The sequence below is a fragment of the Corythoichthys intestinalis genome, chromosome 18, assembly GCF_030265065.1.
Source record: "Corythoichthys intestinalis isolate RoL2023-P3 chromosome 18, ASM3026506v1, whole genome shotgun sequence".
NCBI lineage: Eukaryota > Metazoa > Chordata > Actinopteri > Syngnathiformes > Syngnathidae > Corythoichthys > Corythoichthys intestinalis.
The window spans coordinates 21,429,950-21,450,201 of record NC_080412.1 but is presented as its reverse complement, the minus strand read 5'-3'; the positions used below and the strand labels follow the sequence as shown (position 1 = coordinate 21,450,201).

The window sequence follows — 20,252 nt, the reverse complement described above, 5'->3', positions numbered from 1 at the left end:
ACGTCGCCGCCCGTTTGATTGACTTCTTTCACGATGAGCGTCAGCCACTGCGGCAAAGGCGACAACGATCAAAGTGGTCTTTACGTCCTGGCGGTGGAGTGATCCAGTTACCGCCAGCCAACTCTACAATAACCGACATTTAGCACGCGGAAAGCGGGCGAGTCCATACCGCAAGCCATTAGATGCTTTAGACTCTGGAGTCCGCCCAGTAGCTGTAGCGAATCAATGAGTCAGCGTGTCGGCCGAAGGGAATGACATCCATCTGGTAATGTTGTTCCCGCTTCTCCCTGCTCATGGGATAAGAGCTAGAAATGCTAACACAGAGAGCGTGACCTTCAAAACTTTAAGGTGCTTTAGTTTGCATTAGGAATTGACAATAGCGATTTGTTACCATACGAAACAGAAAAGAGTAGATTTGTTTTCTTACCTGACCAAAACTGAGTTGAAATTCTAATCTATTGGAAGCAGGACAAAATAGTAGACATGCAGTGGGGCAAATAAGTATTTAGTCAACCACCAATTGTGCAAGTTCTCCTACTTGAAAAGATTAGAGAAGCCTGTAATTGTCAACATGGGTAAACCTCAACCATGAGAGACAGAACGTGGGAAAAAAAGAGAAAATCACATTGTTTGATTTCTAAAGAATTTTTTTTCCAAATGAGTGGAAAATAAGTATTTGGTCACCTATAAACAAGCAAGAGTTCTGGCTGTCAAAGAGGTCTAACTTCTTCTAACGAAGTCTAACGAGGCTCCACTCATTACCTGTATTAATGACACCTGTTTTAACTCATTATCGGTATAAAAGACAACTGTCCACAACCTCAGCCAGTCACACTCCAAACTCCACACCGGCCAAGACCAATTAGCTGTCGAAGGACACCAGAGACAAAATTGTAGACCTGCACCAGGCTGGGAAGACTGAATCTGCAATAGGTAAAATGTTTGGTGTAAAGAAATCAACTGTGGGAGCAATTATTAGAAAATGGAAGACATACAAGAACACTGATAATCTCCCTCGATCTGGGGCTCCATGCAAGATCTCAACCCATGGCGTCAAAATGATAACAAGAACGTTGAGCAAAAATCCCAGAACCACACGGGGGGACCTAGTGAATGACCTACAGAGAGCTGGGACCACAGTAACAAAGGTTACTATCAGTAACACAATGCGCTGCCAGGGACTCAAATCCTGCACTGCCAGACGTGTCCCCCTGCTGAAGAAAGTACACGTCCAGGCCCGTCTGCGGTTCGCTAGAGAGCATTTGGATGATCCAGAAGAGGACTGGGAGAATGTCTTATGGTCAGATGAAACCAAAATAGAACAGAAATATTTTTGGTAGAAACACAGGTTCTCGTGTTTGGAGGAGAAAGAATATTGAATTGCATCCGATGAACACCATACCCATCGTGAAGCATGGGGGTGGAAACATCATGCTTTGGGGCTGTTTTTCTGCAAAGGGACCCGGACGACTGATCTGTGTAAAGGAAAGAATGAATGGGGCCATGTATCGAGAGATTTTGAGTGAAAATCTCCTTCCATCAGCAAGGGCATTGAAGATGAGATGTGGCTGGGTCTTTCAGCATGACAATGATCCCAAACACACAGCCAGGGCAAGAAAAGAGTGGCTTCGTAAGAAGCATTTCAAGGTCCTGGAGTGGCCTAGCCAGTCTCCAGATCTCAACCCCATAGAAAATCTGTGGAGGGAGTTGAAAGTCCGTGTTGCCCAACGACAGCCCCAAAACATCACTGCTCTAGACGAGATCTGCATGGAGGAATGGGCCAAAATACCAGCAACAGTGTGTGAAAAGCTTGTGGAGAGTTACAGAAAACGTTTGGCCTCCATTATTGCCAACAAAGGGTACATAACAAAGTATTGAGATGAACTTTTGGTATTGACCAAATACTTACTTTCCACCATGATTTGCAAATAAATTCTTTAAAAATAAAACAATGTGATATTCTGTTTTTTCCCCCACATTCTGTCTCTCATGGTTGAGGTTTACCCATGTTGACAATTACAGGCCTCTCTAATATTTTCAAGTGGGAGAACTTGCGCAATTAGTGGTTGACTAAATACTTATTTGCCCCCCCTGCATATTGGACAATGAATTGGATGTCCAGCCCAATTAGTTGCAGCTAAAGAGCTAATCATACAGTATGATAATCAGAGGAGGGGAGTAATATGTTACATTGGCTTGAGTAACTTTTTGAAGAAAAATGTATTTCATAGTTTTACCACCAGTACTTTACTTTTTGAAGAAGAAACACTGCTTTTACTCTAGCTACTTTCGGCTACACTAGAGTGGTTACATTTTTAGAAATAATAGATAATTTGTTAAGAACCGCAATCTGGCACTTGACTAATCCGAGTAGAGATTTGCGTATGTCAGCCTCTAGTGATTGGCCACCATTACTGGGGTGTTTGCAGACCTATAACAGCCCAGCGTCAGTCAACGTAAACAGTAACGTTAGCTGCTGTCAGCCAGCTGTGTGCTGAAGGCGGCAATGTCTTTGGACAGCTTTTTTACAGTGAAAAGGCCACCTTCTGTGCCAGAAGAGGAGCCCACAACCAAGTCCATTCTGTATAACATGTGGCTAACAGCTAGCAAACGAGGCAACAAAAGCGAATGCACTGAAAGCATCATACCCTGTGGCGAAAGGTATTGCTAAAGACAAGAAACCTTTCACTATTGGAGAAGAATTCACTTTGCCTGCGACCAAGGATATTTACTGTCAAGTTTAGGAGCGACCACTATTAATAAAGGTTGATTCAGCGTATGGTGAGTTACATTTTCCCCTCACTTTATGTTTGTTTTTAGCCCCATCGTGTTATTTTATAGTTGCTGTAATTTTCTGCCACACATTGCAGGCCTGTGATGCAAAAAAGATTGGGGACCACTGGGCTATAGAACCGTACAGGTAGTCCCTGGGTTACAAATGAGATCCACTCCTACGCTGGTGACGTAACTCGAATTTCCGCGTAAATCGGAATTAACCCTTTTTGATATTGTTAAATCTAAAAAAAACTAACAAAAAGTCCAAAAGTATTGTGGAGGACACACTGCCCTCTGGTGGCAGCATTGGGTCTGGCTGGACTGTCGCCTTGTGACTGAGGAGCAGACTCTCGTCTGACATGGATAAAGGACAGCTGCGATCTGGTTCGGCCCACATAAGGCTGTAAGTTGTTTCAGCTGATATATGTTTGTATATGCATTTGTAATTAAGTTTAGAGCTACAGTTTGTGCAGTTGTGTGTGAGCAATATGCTATTGGAATTGTAAATACGTTAGCATTCATAGCATTTAAGCTAATGGACTTTAGTTAAGCAAAATAGGTTAATTTTAATCTACCAAATTTACATATTGATCAGATTAGATGGATATTTGAACACCAATTGTTTTGTGTCAAGGATTTTATTGTAAATATGCGTGTTGTTTTAAACTTAAGTGTACATATGTGTGTTACAGCTTTACAAATTGTCAAAAGTGAAAGAAGTAAAAAACTAAAATCACAATTGCCTTGTTTGCTCTCTGTCAAGCTGAACAACTTCACATTTAGTGAGGACAGAACGCGTAATATCAATAAAGTAAAGTAAAAAAAATAAGACACTATGAGTTACAGTAAGGTACTATTTACGCAACTAAAAAAACAACAACTGGAGAGAAAATGGCGGACAAGACATAAAGTAAAAATCACGAAAGTGGAGTAGGTCGTAACCCAACCTGTATCATAATAAGTGATGAAGTTGTACTGAGATAAACATACCATTCATAAAATAAAATAAAATTAAAAAATCAGACATTGTAAGCAGTTACTCACAATGTTACTCATTACTTGAGTATTCTTTTCAACAAATACTTTTTTACTTGTACTTGAGTAAATTCTTGGATGACAAGTTTTACTTTTACTTGAGTAATATTATTTAAAAGTATCGCTCCTCTTACTTGAGTCAATTTTTTGGCTACTCTACCCCCCTTTGATGATAATATATTAGACTAATTTAATAACATTTGATCAGTAGTTCATCACTTGAAAGTAACAATTGTTATGAACATACTATTGGTCCAGGTCAAATTGACCCAGAAGATATGTTGCTTGCGTGGAAAATGAACAGAATGAAAGGCTTAAAAGAAAGTAAGAAGAAACCAAAATGCTCAACCAACGCCAGATCAGTAATGTCAAAAAGTGCTGACACTAAATTAAAAGGGGACATATTGCAGTGGAACGTTGCACTCTTTCCCCCCCACAAACCTCACATGCTTTGTTGTCCCCTCAAAACCCGAAGGAAGGAGGAAAATATTTATTGCGCGCCGTTTTGAGGAAAACAGAATAATGGTTAAGATTTGGAGGTCTCCAATGATATTTGGAAACCAACATTTGAACCTCATTTTGGACATATTTCGAGGTCATGAATTCAGAAGATGTGAGATTGTGTCTCACCAACATATTTGTGGCCTTAATATGTAAAACACAGGTCTCAAACACATGGCTCGGGGGCCAGATCTGGCTGGCAACATCCTTTTGTGTGGCCTGCGGAAGGAAATAATATCCATTTTTAAATGAATAAACAAACATTTTGAAACATAGAATATATTTACTTTCCCGCCATTTTTAACAAAAAAAAAAGAACATTTTAATATTGAAACAATTTGAATTAAAAAAAAAAGAAAAAATACAGAATTACCGTAATTTTGGGACTATAAACCGCTACTTTTTTCCCTCATTTTGAATCCTGCGGCTTATAGTCCTATGTGGTTTATTTGTTGATTTATTTGGGTTAATAGATAAAACTTTGACAGCGACGTGTTAAGAATGCCATAACACCGTCATAATTATGCCATGACCCTGTCATGGGCATTACTGAACGCTTATGACAGATGCCATTAAGTGTCATCCGGCAAATTATGTCACTAACTCCATTAATTCTCCAGCTCGGATCGTTTGCATCCATTCAAAAGTGAGATAATTTGCCGGATGGCACAAAATGACATCTGTCATAAGCATTCATTAATGTTCATGGCTGTGTTATGTCATAAGTATGTTATTCTTATGGCATGCTTATGGCGCCACTGTCAAATAAAGTGTTAACAAATACCATAACTAGCAATTGATGAAACAACTGGAACCGTAACTGAAGAAGTAAATAGCACAGTATAGTAAGGTGTTCCTTATAGTCAGAAAATTGGGGTATTCCTTTTTTTCTTCATTTTTAAAAATCAAACCAATAAAAAATATACTTCAAAATAGACTTACAATGGTATGAAAAAGTACCTTTAGGAATTTCTCACATTTCTGCATAAAATCATCAAATGCGATCTGATCTTTGTCAAAATCACATAGATGAAAAAACAGAGTCTGCTTGAACTAAAACCACCCAAACATTTGTAGGTTTTTATATTCTAATGAGGATAGTATGCAAACAATGACAGAAGGGGGGAAAAAGTCATTGAACCATCACATTTCATATTTTGTGCCCCTCCTTTGGCAGCAATAACTTCAATCAGATGCTTCCTGTAGCTGCAGATCAGTCTGGCACATCGATCAGGATCTTGGCCAGAATCTTGGCCCATTTTTCTCTACAAAACTGCTGTAGTTCAGTCAGATTCCAGGGATGTCTGGCATGAATAACAGGGAGAGAAGCAACAGTGCCAAAGTCTCTCCATTTGTAGACAATTTCTCTGACTGTCGATTGATGAACATTCAGACTTTTAGAGATGGTTTTGTATTTGTCTTTAGGTCATGCCACAGCATCTCAATGGGGTTCATGTCTGGACTTTGACTTGGCCACTCCAGAACATGTATTTTGTTCTTCTGAAACCATTCTAAAGGTGTTTTACTTCTGTATTTTGAATCATTGTCTTGTTGCAGCATCCATCCTCTTTTTAGCTTCAAAGGTCTGATAGACGGCCTCAGGTTGTCCTGTATAACATCCTGAGAAACTTTTGAATTCATTCTTCCATTAATGATTGCAAGTTGTCCAGGCCCTGACGCAGGTAAAACAGCCCCAAATCATGATGCTCATTCCACCATTCTTCACAGTGGGGATGAGGTGTTGATGTTGGTGAGCAGTTCCGTTTTTCCTCCACTCATGACGTTGTGTATTATTACTCCCAAAATTAAACTTTGGTTTCATCAGTCCACAAAATATTTTGCCAAAACTTCTGTGGAGTGTCCAAGTGCCTTTTTGCGATCGTTAAACGAGCAACAATGTTTTTTTTTTAAAACAGCAGTGGCTTCCTCCGTGGAGTCCTCCCATGAACACCATTCTTGCCCATAGTTTTACATATAGTTGATGTGTGCACAGAGATACCGGACTTTGCCAGTGATTTCTGTAAGTCTTTAGCAGGCACTCTAGGGTTCTTTTTTTTTTTTTTACCTCTCTGAGTATTCTGCACTGAATTCTTGGCGTCATCTTTGGTGGACGTCCACTCCTTGGGAGTGCCATGTTTGTGTGCCTTCTCAGTTATTTTCCTTTCATTCCAGCACACGAATCAGCTGGATGGGCGGGGCTGCACAACACACCTGTGGTGCATCAGGAGCACTCATTATTTGAAGACTCCTGTCACCTTACATGAGTGTCGGACTATTGTATATTCTTGCTACTTGCCTTGCTTACCGCTGTGTGCTCATCGTCAGCCTTCGTGCTTCCCGACATTCTACGGTCGTGTTCTGGTTTGATCATTTTTACTTTTGTGCTTTTTTGGATTTTGTAGTTAGAATTTTGTACTCAGTTATATTCGCCCCTTCTAGCGTGCTCTCTGAGTTGTACTTTGTCATACTCGCGTTTTCTACCGCAGGGGTTTTCAACCCAGTCCTCAAGGCACACTGTGGGTCCTGGTTTTTGTTCCAGCCGATCCAGCAGAGACAGTTGAACCAATGAGGCTTCTGCTAAAACAAGCCACACCTGACTGCAATCAACTGATTGCACTTGTAAAACACCAGATTGGGGAAAAAGTGTTGTCATCTTGTTTGGTAAGAATGATATCCTGCACCCACAGTGTGCCTTAGTGGAATAGGTTGGGAACCCCTGTTACCGTGCTCTCTCAGTTGTACTTATTAAATACAAACATTCACTTTACCTGATCCCCTGGTCTGTGTTTTGGATCCACATTAACGGCTTGCCGTTCCTAACAGGGAGAGAAGCAACAGTGCCAAAGTCTCTCCATTTGTAGACAACTTCTCTGACTGTCGATTGATGAACATTCAGACTTTTAGAGATGGTTTTGTATCCTTTTCCATCTTTATACAAATCAACAATCCTTGATCGCAGGTCTTCAGAAAGCTCTTTTGACCGAGCCATGATGCACAACAGACAATGTTTCTCATCAAGACATTTCTTACCAGGTTGGTGTTTTATAGTGGGCAGGGCAGCTTTAAACTTTTGCTCTTTATTTCTTTTTAGGCAGAGGGTTCACTTACTTATTTTCCCCCCCTTCTGTCATTGTTTGCATGCTATCCTCATTAAAATATGAAAACTTATGTTTGGTTGGTTTTATTTAAAGCAGACACTGTATTTTCATCTGTTTGATTTTGACAAAGATCAGATCACATTTAATAGTGATTTTATGCAGAAATGTGAGATTCCAAAAGGTTCAGATACTTTTTCATACCACTGTAAAGTTTACAATAGTTGCAATGTCTATTCATTTGATCATCGATTAGTTGTCGATTCATGACGGCAACTGTAGTTGGCAGACATAATGGCCTTAACCCTAACCCTTGTGGATGTAGCATAGTTGGATGATTTGCCAAGTTCCCATGAATGGCTGCTCACAATTGTACTGCAAACTTGTCTGAGGAGGGGGACGAGAAGCGTTCCACTTGAGCCACCTTATACAGTCAATAAAAAGGAAGTATGGTTATGTTTTTTTTCACTTGAATGTGGATGCAGTTTTCATATTGGAGCTCAGTTTTCTTCTCTGTTTTTCTTAACATCATCGTAAAGAGTGGACGTTTTTTCTGTCTGGCCGCAGAAAAGAAATCTCTCGTTACCGTGACGACATCCTCCAAGACAACTCCAGCGTCGGTAAGGAAGATCCAACGAATCCAGACGAACGACGTCATGGCTGAAAGAGCAAAAACATTCATCCTCTTAATTTGTCAGCTGCTTTTTTTTAACGGTCGCTAAGCCAGACAAGAGAAGTTTTCGCATGCTGTAAATCAGCTTTCCGCCACCTGATCCTTTTCCCCGGGAAGAAGACGACACTTGCTGAAACAAAGTTTACGGCTGGGGCCTTCGAGTTCACGTCGACACTGTGCAAAAAAAAAAAGCTAAGCTTCACGGAAAGGGCAGCGAGTGACAATGTCGGAGATGATCGGCTTTGACTCGGAGACGTCGACGAAGCTGCGTTCAACCTTCTCTTCTTTCGTGGCTTGAGGATTTGCCTGAGAAATCCGGATTTAAAGGCTATTGTTCCCGAAAGTGCAAAGCGACAAAGATCTGAGGTCTTTTGAGAAGTTCTTTCAAAATCACCTTTGTCGTAACTTCTACTGATATTCTTTATCCTCACTGATTGTGAATGGAAAGCTTTTTTATCACAATGGTACATCAATCTTATAAAGCTCAGCAACTGTGAGGAAACATCTGCTCCTTCCACACAGTGGATGCCAAGTGTCATAAATAAATGTCTTGCCAAGTTCATAGCCTGCTTTGATATTCAAGAACCAAGAAGTCTTTCAGAAACAGGTTTTAAAAATACAGCCCCTGAATTACTTAGCAACTTGAAATTTGGGAGACATGACAATCGTGAGAAGACCCACAAAGGAGTCTCATGAAGCCATGTTGTAAAACACATGGAAATTCCACCATTTTGGTTTGAAGTAATCTTATACTAAGTTATTGCCAACAATTAAGAGCTTGTGCAAAATTATTTAAAAAAAAAAAAATTCAGCCTCTGAAAAAGGTTCCACTTAGCAACATGAAATTCGATAGATATGTCGACAGTAGAACGACAAATTCTAAGAAGCGATGCTGTAAAACACACGGGAAGCCATTTTGCTTTTTGAAGTAATCTTTTCCCAAGTTAATGCCACCAAGTAAAAGCTCCCGCAAAATTATAAAAAATTCACCCTATCAAAATGGTTCCACTTAGCAACATGAAATTCAGTAGGGCGGAAAACACTTAAGTGACTTGAAGTTCTGCTCTGAGATCCCCAATTTGTCCAAATTTCAAAATTGTCCGATTTGTACTGTACGTGTGATACATCATTGGAAAGCTTAAAATGTCAAGTTTCTGGGGGAAGAAAATTTTTGAACAGGAGGGCATTTAAAAAAAAAAAAATACAGCAAAATCCTAACTGGAGGTGAGAGCACGCGAGAGCAGAATTAAAGACGCCATGATTTTAATGAGATATTATCGCGTACTTACCTATTTTCGATCCAAAAACACCCTATAGCATGAATCATCGAGTGTCAAGACAGATCTGAATTGCCACAGCTGGATTTTTCCCGGGATTTTATGATATAACAAGGGTCGCGATGCCGAAATCACAGACGTCAAGGAGTAATTGAGATTTTCATTTTCATATATTTACCCTTTAAACGATTTAAATTAAAAAATTTTTTTTTTATGTTTATGTGTTTCGATCGATTATTTATCATCAAATATATTGGGGAAAATGCGACAGTCACAAAAAAAAAAAAAATACAATTAAGTGATACTTATGAGGTAGATATCTGTGACTTTTTTACAGACGTCAATTTTTTCATTGTGACCTAATTTGTTTAAAACTTTAAAATATGCGAGTAAATAAGTTTTTTTTTAAAAAACGAAATATTAGACATCAATTAATGATTCTAAGGTAAAAATGACAGACATTTTGAACAATTAATATAATTACTTATCATCTTTTTATGGCTGGGTTGAAACAAAAGCGGTTGCGCGACACCTGTAAACGGGGGTTTTCAGGGTAAAACGGACAAATTAAAAATAGTTCGGGGACTTAAAGCGCCATTAATCTGCTATGGCAGCATATAGACATATTGTTCTATGAGACGCAGCTGTTCTTTTGGCTTAGAATACAGCAGTTTATTTTATAGAGGGGTGCGAGAGCAGAAACTGCTGTTTCAGCCTTGTCTGTGTTTTCTGCCGTAGACATGATGATCATAAGTAGAACCACTGAAAAGTCTCAAGAAGTCATGCTGTAAAACACAAGGGAAGACCGACATTTTGCTTCGAAGTAATCTTTTCTAAGGTAAAGCTTAATAGTCGAGTTAGCGGGAGTTTAATTAGTTGGTGAAGTTGATTTCAACAAATTCCGTGCAGTTTGTAAGTTATTTGTTTGTTTCAGGGCTCCGGAGTGGCTAAGCTAGCGCAAGTCAATGGGGCCAACTTAGCATGCCAATAAAAAACGATACGGATCCAACATACTCAGATCATTGTTCAAAAACACTCATGCAGCCAAAACAATGTCACACAAAAAAAAACTACTGTAATTCATTTCAGTTAGCAGGACTATTTTTTTAGATGTGTAATACGACCACAATAGAGAGGGATGCTTCGGCCAGTCATGCTCACGCTGCATTCGAGGAAGATGGGAAGTCGAACTTATCACCTCAAAGCGTTCCAAGCGAATGTAAACAGCAAAGATATGGCTTATCGAGACAAGTTTTTTTTTTTTTTTTATTGTGGCCATCAAAAGATACTTTGATCTCCAGCAAACCTGCCTTCTTGTAAGTAATCAAATAGCGGAGTTATTCCAATGATATTTTTTCCAGATTGGAGGTTGGAAACTCTGACCTCCCACCTTTCTCTAATGCAGCATCAGTCTGCTGAGTTAATTGACGGCCGGCAACATGGTGAAATGTGCATTTAGAGGCTGTGGAAACAGACAGAAGAAATGGGCAAAGGAAAGTTTTCACAAATTCCCTATCAAGAACGAGGAACAATATAAACTGGTTACTTCCTGCAAGCTACGACATAAAAAAATCAAAATATCACTCCGCCCTGCACTTTTGCAGGGCTTCTGGATTACAAATGTTGCTCTTCATACTGCAATTATTGACATGCAATGGTAAGTTTTAATAACTTTATCTAGAAAACATAGCCAACACCAAGGGTGTAGGTTTGGTCTCAACATTGGTAGGGATGGTGTAACAGCATAAAGTGCATGTACATTTTTTTGCTTGGGATGCGACATAAAAATAAGACCAAATAGATTGCGTGAACGGGGGTCAGGGCTACATTTCACATGAATATGCACCTAATTAATTGATAGGCTAAATCAGGGGTGCTCATTACGTCGATTATAATCGACCAGTCGATCGCGACGCTAGTGTGGGTAGCTCACGGCACCCCAAGATTTTTTTTAACGTAAATAGTTGTGATTATGTTGTGTGAGCAACGTATGAGTTTATGCAGCACCCCTCTCTTTCTAAGCAGCTTCTTGCTGACGTTTTTCTGGTTCTATAGTTTCCAGCAAAGGTAACTTGATTTCTGAGTTTAACGTTAACAGTAGAAAACAGAAACACAATAGACACTTCTCTCTAAGCAGCTTCCTACTCGAGTTTTTCAGGTTAGCAAGTTCACACAGTTTAATGTTATGCCAACTCTGATGCATGTCTGACTTACAGTAGCAAAAATAGTGGTGTTTCCCACCTCCACAACATTGCTGTCTTTTGAAATTACTCACAATGGCTGCTGCTGGCTGAGAAAAACTTAAAATGTCCCTCTTCTTGGGAGGAGGCAGCATGTTATCGACATAGGGGCTGTGCAATTGTGAGCGTGCATGTGTGTTGGGGATGGGTGACGTCATCAGCCAATCAAACGTGTGTTTGAAGGGGGAAAAAAATGGGCCGGTGCATTCAGCAAGTGAAAACGGTTTTAATATTTTAACATAATGAAAATAATGCACTTAATAATGGATGGGTCAATGCTTTTCTTGCAACATATGGGAATACAATCTAAATGACATATAACTGAACAACTTATATAATGCATATAAATTGGCTTGAAAGTCGGTGGGGACAATTTGAGCATCCTGAAATGTTGGTAGTGTTATGTCCCTACAGTCCCTATGCAAACCTACGCCCTTGGCCAACACTATTGATTGGATGGGTCATCGATGATTTTCATGTCTGCATTTGTTGTTTTTTATTGCCATGCTAAGTTGGCCCAAATGACTCCAGCTAGCTAAGCCACTCCGAAACCCTGAAACTGACAAACTAAACGGAAATGTTGAAATCAACTCCACCGACTAATTAAACCCTCGCTAAATCGATGATTAAGCCTGATTTAAAGTGATCCTCTAACTTAAATACATGTAGGCTCTAATAAACCACAATTGTTCTCTTGTACTAACATATGTTGTTAGAAACACATAAAGTGTTAAATCAATGGCAATATTTTATAATATTTACTCCATATTTTGACCGTTAGTTGGCGCCATGGTTTGCGGGCTCGCAGTGATGACGTAATTGGTATCTTTCCAAATGTTTAGCGTGTTAAACAATTGCTTATTGCTGCCTAAACTCGCAAAGTAAAATGCCACGATGTGCTGCTTTTGGATGCAATTTCCAGTCAAATGGAAACAAGGGGAGTGAAGTGAGTGGTCAAAGTGGAATTATTATTTTTAGTGAATAAATGTGTATAAGTGGAAGCTTCTCCCACTTTTTGGTCCCTGTATGCACGTATCCTACCCACCACGCGTTACAACTAGCGGCCGAACATTTTTCCTGGATCCTCTGTCAAGTAAGGGATCCGTCTATTTTCTGGATCCGACGGTCCCACCGCGTCTGCAATATTGGTTTCGGATCTGTCCATTTTTTTGATTCGTCGGTCCCACAGCGGCTTTTCGGACCAGTCTATTTTGTGGAATCGACGGCTGCGACATTGCCATGGGATCGGTCTAATTCCTGGATCTTCGAGTGAGTAAAAAAACGCGGATTTGGATTACTATTGCTATCTTTTATGTTGACTATTCTTCGTGGGAGTTTTCCCCAAATCATACTAAATGATTAAAACACTATGGCACGTTACAGTGACGACAGTGACTCTGACGTGGACCTCACAACAATGTTGGAGTTCATCAGGGAACGCGTGTTTGCTTACTGCTGAGCTCCCGAGTGAAGAGTGGTCAAGGTGGAAATATTATTTTTTGTGAATAAATGTGCATAGTGGAAGCTTCTCCCCTTTTTGGTACTTTTATACACGTATCCTAGCTACCACGCGTTACAATGTACAAGACATGGATTACACAAGGTGTGCTCTTTGGCCTGTACTGTATGTAAAGCACACGACAGCTCTAGATGCTAACAATCTACATAATTATATTGCGATAAGTTTGAAAACGCAATATGCTTACCTTGAATATCTGCTAATAAAACCGGACAGCATACACTCTCGCTCCCAACCGGAGTTCCCAACAGGACTCTCTAGCATCACCAGTTTTGCCCAACTTTTGTCTTATCAGGTATTTGCTGCACATTTTTCCATTTTTCCCTGAAGCTCGTCTTGTGAACAACCTACAGTGCTGTCCTGCACTCCACTTTTCAGATCTGGTTCAAATAGGAAGGGTAGAACTGACGACATGTTGGGAAAGCTAACGAGTGACACGCTGGAATTTCGGAAACGGGACCAGTGACGTCACGCACTGCGATGTAACAAGTATGGCGACCTATCACTTAAAATAATTTTACAAACTTTATCAAAACAAAAACATTAAGAGGGGTTTTAATATCAAATTATTATAACTCATACTAACATTTATCTTTTAAGAATTACTTGTCTTAAAAATAGAGGATCCCTTTAAAAATTCTGAAATTCCCCTTTAATGCCACAAAGTAAGAGCTTGCGCAAAATTACAAAAAAAAAAAAAAAATCCGCCCCTGAAAATGGTTGCACTTGGCAACATAAAAATTTGGAAAACATGACTGTCATAAGTAGAACCACAGAAAGTCTTAGGAAGCCATGCTATAACACGCACGGGAAAACCGCTTTCAAGTAATCTTTTAACAAGTTTATGCCAGCAAGTAAGAGCTCGCGCAAAATTATAAAAAATTAAGCCCTTGAAAATGGTGTCACTTAGCAACATGAAATTTGGTAGACATGACTATAATAAGTAGTACCACAAAAGTCTCAAGGAGCCATACTGTATAGCACACAGGAAGTCCGCCATTTTGTTGTGATTGGACAAAGCTTCCCTATTTAGCTCTAATGTTTGCGCACTTGCAAACTGCTGCGGTCCTGGCAATGTTCTCGTCAATTTTACCCACATAAGAAAAAACCCAGTCATTTCAGCATAAAAAGAGGCTAACATTTCACTATTGCCTTTGCGGAATATTTGCTCTGTGATCCAAGTCGTAAAAAAAGAAAAGACTTCGACTCCCGCACATTCTCTGGGTTGAGGCTGACAGAAGAAGGCCGAGTAATAAATTTCCATGTCGGGCGCTAGAGAGAATGAAGTATTTTACAAATGTCAGCCATTAAATCATGTTTATGGAAAACAAAACAGAGAGTTTACATCAGAGAAAATGTCCTTGTCAAGGGAAACTCATTAGTCACCAAATCGGCCTGTTCACGTTGGATTGACAGGGATGTTTTTTTCTCCCGGGGAATTGGAAATAAGCTGTTCCTGGGTCAAATGGTGCCCCCCATAAAACCTTTATTAACTGTACCGTCAAAGCTGTGTGCGAAGGAATAAGTCAAGTGTTACATGTCTTGTCTCCAAAAGGGCATTTAGCCTTCTATGGGGAGGGATTGGGCTCCATATTATTAAGGCTTTGGAAGTTCTCTTTTGAGTTTTAACAGGCTGAAGGCAGTCTGTCAAGTTGCCGATCAGGTTGTTGTGGTCAGCAACTTTAAAGTGCTACGGCTTCCTCATTGGTCAACCAATCGTTTAGAAACTTGGTAGCAGTGTAGCAAGGGCGTAGGCTTGCATAGGGACGGTAGGGACAAAACACTACCGACTTTTCAGGATGCTCAAATTTTCCCCGCCAACTTTTAAGCAACCTTATTTAAGTTATATAATGACTTCAGTTATATGTCATTTAGATTGTCTTCCCATATATTTTAATTGTTGTAATTGACCCCACCATTATTAAGTGAATTATTTTCATTATGTTATGACTTACATGTACCTCTTTTCACTTGCTGAATGTGCCGGTCCATTTTTTCCCTCCGAAACGCTTATTTGATTGGCTGATGACTTGACCCTCCCAACAAACAGACACACACATTAGATATCAGGGATATTTGAAGATTTTTTTCAGTAAGTAACAGCCACTGTAAGAAATGTAAAAAGACATCAATGTTGTGGAAGTGGGGAACACGCCACACATTTTGTTACTGAAAGTCTGACCTGCATCAGAGTTTGCATAACATTAAACTGTTTGAACTTGCTAACCTGCAAAACTTGAGTAGAAAGCTGCTTAGAGAGAAGGGTTCTCCTGTACGTGTTTTCTAATGTTAACATTAAATTAACTGTGAGAAATGTAGTGAACCGAGGTTTACACCCTTCTCCCCAATTTTACTTTTTAACTTATTTATGTGGTCTTAAAGCAGCCCACAGGAGCTTTCATTTTTTTGTTGAGTTTGGCTGCAGTTGTGGACAAAAGCAGGAGTGTTTTACCTGAAGGACAGCTCCATTTTTATTTATTTTTGTTATTCCCTGACAAAGAAGTTTTTTTCAGTTATATTTAGACAATGTTGAGTGGTCTTAAGACAAATGTTTATTTATTTATTTATTTATTTTTTTTTTTAATTCCTGGACTGTTAAGAGATTATTATTTTTTTAATTGCTAGATCGTTAAAAGATAATTAACAAATTTGTATTTATTTTGTATGTTAATATAATTTATGTTCAAATAATGCAAATTAAATTTCCTCTTAAAATCCGGACATTTTTTTCCTGGAAGTTTTCAAAATATTTCTTTAGTAGTTTTTGAAAACAAAGGTTTGAATTGAACAGTGTAGCTGAACCAATACACATAAAAGTATAAATCAATACAGATTTATTTTGCATTGATCATTATGAATGTCCCGTCCCCAGCAAAAAGTGTACATGCAGGGTATGCTGCTATATCGTCCCGACCAATGTTGAGAACAAACCTACGCCCTCGCTGTGTAGCATTGGCCAGTGCCTGTCGATCTTTGGAGCCCGATTTTTCATTTTTTTTTCCTGTCAGGGCTGTTTAATTAATTGTGGCATTTTATGAAGGAGTTAACCAGCGGAGAGCATACTCTTGTAGGATTCGGAATTTGCCAGTCAGTGTTGTTTTTGGCAGCCCTTTTAATTTTTGTTTTAGTCTTAGTCTTCTGGGTGATAATACGTATTTGACTTGGTCATATTTTAGTCATTTCAAAATGTGTTTGTCTTCGTCTACTTTTGTTGACGAAAACTCAAGACTAATTTCGTGTAGTTTTGGTCTACCTTAACAAAATGTTTTCGTCTGTAAAAGGTTTCCAACTATTTCAAATAAACATTGGCCGACAAGCATGTATTGTAGCGTCTACAAGGACAACGCCAACTTTGTATATTATTTTTAATTAATTATACCCACCTGGACGCCACGAACTGTATGTAAAAAAAGTTGTCAGAGACAACGCTGCTTATTAGCGTTAGCCTAATGCTAACGTGAGCATAGCATAGCATTGAATGCCAATGTTATGCTAACGCTATGAGTTACATTTAGCGTGTAATGATCACTCAGCATAGACCTTTAAAGGCTCAAACAACATTGCATATTCTCTCTGGCAAAGAAAACTAATCTTACCGTGTGTGCAAGCCTGGAGACTGGAGAGCAGCAGCACGTCAAATGAGTGACACAACCGGATACTGCTACGATGCAGGCTAACTACACGTAAAATGTCACACATTGTGAACGGAAACTATGGCGCATTTTCGTTTCATTGTTGTCTCGTCAGACAAAAACTGGCATTAGTCTTGTTATGTCGTTATTGTATCGTCTACGTCATGAAAAAATTGTGTGTTGCTGAAATATTTTTGTTATAGTCATCGTTAATGAAAACACTGTTGCCAGTTAAGGGCACGTGTGCACAACACGTGGACATATTGGTACCCTTGTTGCTAGCTACGTTTTTTTTTTTTTTTTTTTTTTTTTTTTAAGTCTTCCAAAAAATCTATCATTCCCGGAACATGTGATTTTTGTTTGAGTCTACAAAGAAGGGAAAATATTTTTTTTTTTCAAAAGGGATCAGTGGGGGATTTATTTTGTTTCTTTATTTGCTCTAAACATGAGTACAGTACGTTACAGCTCTTTTTCCAAAACTTGAGAAAATACATTATTGTAATATGCAAATGAGATGGAGGTGGAGAAAAATACGGTCCTTTTTCATTGCCATTGACGTGATAGACATCCAATTGTCATTTGTTTATCTGCTGTCAACTCTTCCACTTCAAATGGATTGGACTTCTGGCAATGTCAATGGCAACTGATGAGTTAAAAACTAAGCCAAGCCTAAACCCAAACCATGTTGTTGTCGTCGGGATGATGTGTAATGATATTTGCATATTTCCCTTTGTGTTGAGACGAACGTGGTCATCATCATTGCAGGAAGCACTTTGATATTAAAGACACCGAGGTGATTTATCCCACTGAAACTGCAAAATAAACAACAAACTAGAAAACCCTCTCCTCTTTAGTTCATATAAATAACGCTAACAAACACATTTGCGTCTCTGAGGCGCTAACAATGCACACAGCCTAGTCTTCATACATCCAAGTATACACATATATGCACAAATTCCAATCAAAATTTCAAGTCCAAAATCAGACAAACAGTGGCATGTAATAATGATCAATTGGCAATCATTTGTTTGACTGGGGACAAGGTGCTCTCTGGCCAGCCAGCGAGGCAACCAACCACCATCCAAAGCACACTGGGTGGTCCAGTAGACCAGATTCTCAAACTGGAATCCGGGAACAATACATGACTGAATAGTTTACTGCCATACGGGGACTGTCACCCCCATAAGACCAACAAAATCAAACAATGATTCCACTCTGCTTTCGCTTAGGACCAGTCAAACATTCTGAGAAGTATCATGGCATTAAATCTTACGTTGGCAAAATATTTCTCATGAGTAAGGGGGTCCCTGGACTGCAAATGTTTGAGAGCCCCACCACAGGGGGCGCCTCTGTTGCCACGCTGAGCACCGATTCACAGAAATAGTGGCAAGAATGAAAAGCAAGAAATAGTTTTAGAAATAGTCCTTTTTTTATATCCTCATCTCGTGATCAGGACTCCGGTCCAACGAGGGCTCCCGGGTGCTGATCAAGGACGCTGAGGGCCCCTGGCTGACACCGAAAGGGGAGACAGCGGGAGAGCGCGCCGCCAATGGAGAGAGCGAGGGCGAAAAGCTGGGCGACATGGCCGCCGACGAAATGGAACCCTCGTGACTGATGGGGGAGCGGCGGAGAGACGCCAGGTGGGGGAATGGCCGACCTATTGTAGGGACTTTGGGCGGCACCGACATGGCCCCCGGGTGGGCGACCGAGGTGATGAGCGGTGGTGGGTCAATTCTGGGTTTGGGCTCCGTTTTGGGCTTGGGTTGGAAAGGCTGGCGCAGGTTGGGGTTCTGCTGGGCCGTCTCGTCTTTTAGTCTGGCGATTTCTGTGAAGACGTTGGCCAGGGGCTGGAACTGGGGGCACCAGTTGAGCAAGTAGTCCCAGTTGTAGCTTCCACGGAGCTCCTCGTCACTTGCCACAATAGCCGTGAGAGAACCGTCCACTTGCGGTTTACCGTCCTCAGGGAAGGCGTAATCCTTGGGGAGGGAAATATTAAGGCCCCGACCCACTCCCAGGTAGCCGCCCCCCTCGTCCCTGTAGACCGGTAGCTGACCGGACAGCAAAGTCCCGCTCAGACCGCCACCCAGTTTCTTGCCTTTGAACCAAGTGCTGCCTTCCAAAGTCGCAGGCTCGCAGGAGACGTCGGAGAGCTGATCGGCATCCTGCTGAATCCCAGAGTCCGGTCCTCTGGCAGAGATGTGCTCCTGCATGGACGAGCTGACAGAGGCCACGCGAGGGTACTCGTTGATCATCCTGATTTCGTCATCCTCCGCTGCCTCGGCGGATCCTCTCCCGCTGGAGTGAGAGGGATCCAAAGAGCCTCCTCTCGTGTACGGACCCCCGCCACTCCCCTGTTCTCCACCGTAGCCCGGCAAAGCTTGGTGATAGATTCTTTCCCCTCCTTGTCCCGGACCACGGTCGTCCAGATTCTTCTGAACGGTTCCCGAGACTGAGATTTTATTTGGGCCATTCTGGGCTTTCTTCCTCCTCCGCGACTTGACCAGAAACACCGCTGTCGCCGTGATCACCAGCAGAACGATCACGGCCAGTGATACGGCGATAACGATAATCAGTAGGATGTTGACATCGGGGGCCAAGCCAAAACCTGTGTTTGTGACGTCGATGGAGATGCGCGCCGTTGCGTGGCGAGATGCGTCCAGAGGACTGTGAGCTCTCACGTCCAGGGTCATCATTCTGCTTTCCCTTTTGCCCTGACCAGATCCGCTGCCACGTTTGCTCCCAGAGCTGTCCAGCTTGAGGAAAATAACGCCGGTAGTTTTGTTGACCTCAAAATATGGAGAGCCCGTGGGGAAGGAGTAGAGGACGATCCCATCTACGCCTCCGTCCTCGTCGTGCGCCTGGACTTGGCCGATGCTCTGACCTTTCCTGGCATCCTCTGGGACCTCAAAGGAGAATTCTGAGGACGTGAAAAGTGGGTCGTACTCGTCCTCACCCGTGACAAAGACCTGCACCGTCACAGTGGCAGAGTGGTTTCCCGCATCGACTGCCAGTGCCACAAAGTTGAAAGAATTCATCTTCTCAAAGTCAAAGGGGTGCTTACTCCGGATTTCTCCAGTGGCAGAATCCACAGAAAAGTCTTTTGCTGCGTGCGATCGCTCCATGAAATATCTCAGCTGGCCAAAGACACCCGTGTCGTGGTCGATAGCGTGGAGAACGGTCACAGCAGAATTTGCCGGTTGATTCTCCCTGATACTTGCAGTCAGGACTTCCACCGGGAAGAAAGGATGATTGTCGTTGACATCTTTTACTTCCACAAGCACGGGAACCAGGGCGAAATGTCCTTGACCGTCTGTGGCCTGGATAACAACCGTGTGAGTGGACTGACGCTCGCGATCCAAGGCCCGCTGAAGTCGCAGGGCTCCAGTCCACTCGTCCACGGTGAATAGGTCAACCTCATCCCCAGAACTGATAGCGTACCGGACCTCCGCGTTAGGTGTTGAATCTGGATCTGAGCGGGGCAACAAAGATTTGAATTAATTCCCAC

General features: G+C 41.2%; 1 protein-coding gene across 2 annotated transcripts in view; it reads right to left on the bottom strand.

Annotated features, from left to right (window-relative positions):
- Positions 1 to 15,701: 15,701 nt before the first annotated feature.
- Positions 15,702 to 20,252, bottom strand: part of LOC130906705 (protocadherin-16-like) — a 92,757-nt gene continuing 88,206 nt past the window's right edge. For both annotated transcript variants that reach the window (XM_057821254.1, XM_057821253.1), the window contains exon 29: positions 15,702 to 20,216. In XM_057821254.1, the coding sequence (XP_057677237.1) occupies positions 18,178 to 20,216 (2,039 nt within the window). In that variant the 3' untranslated portion in view covers positions 15,702 to 18,177. The remainder of the gene's footprint in view (positions 20,217 to 20,252) is intronic.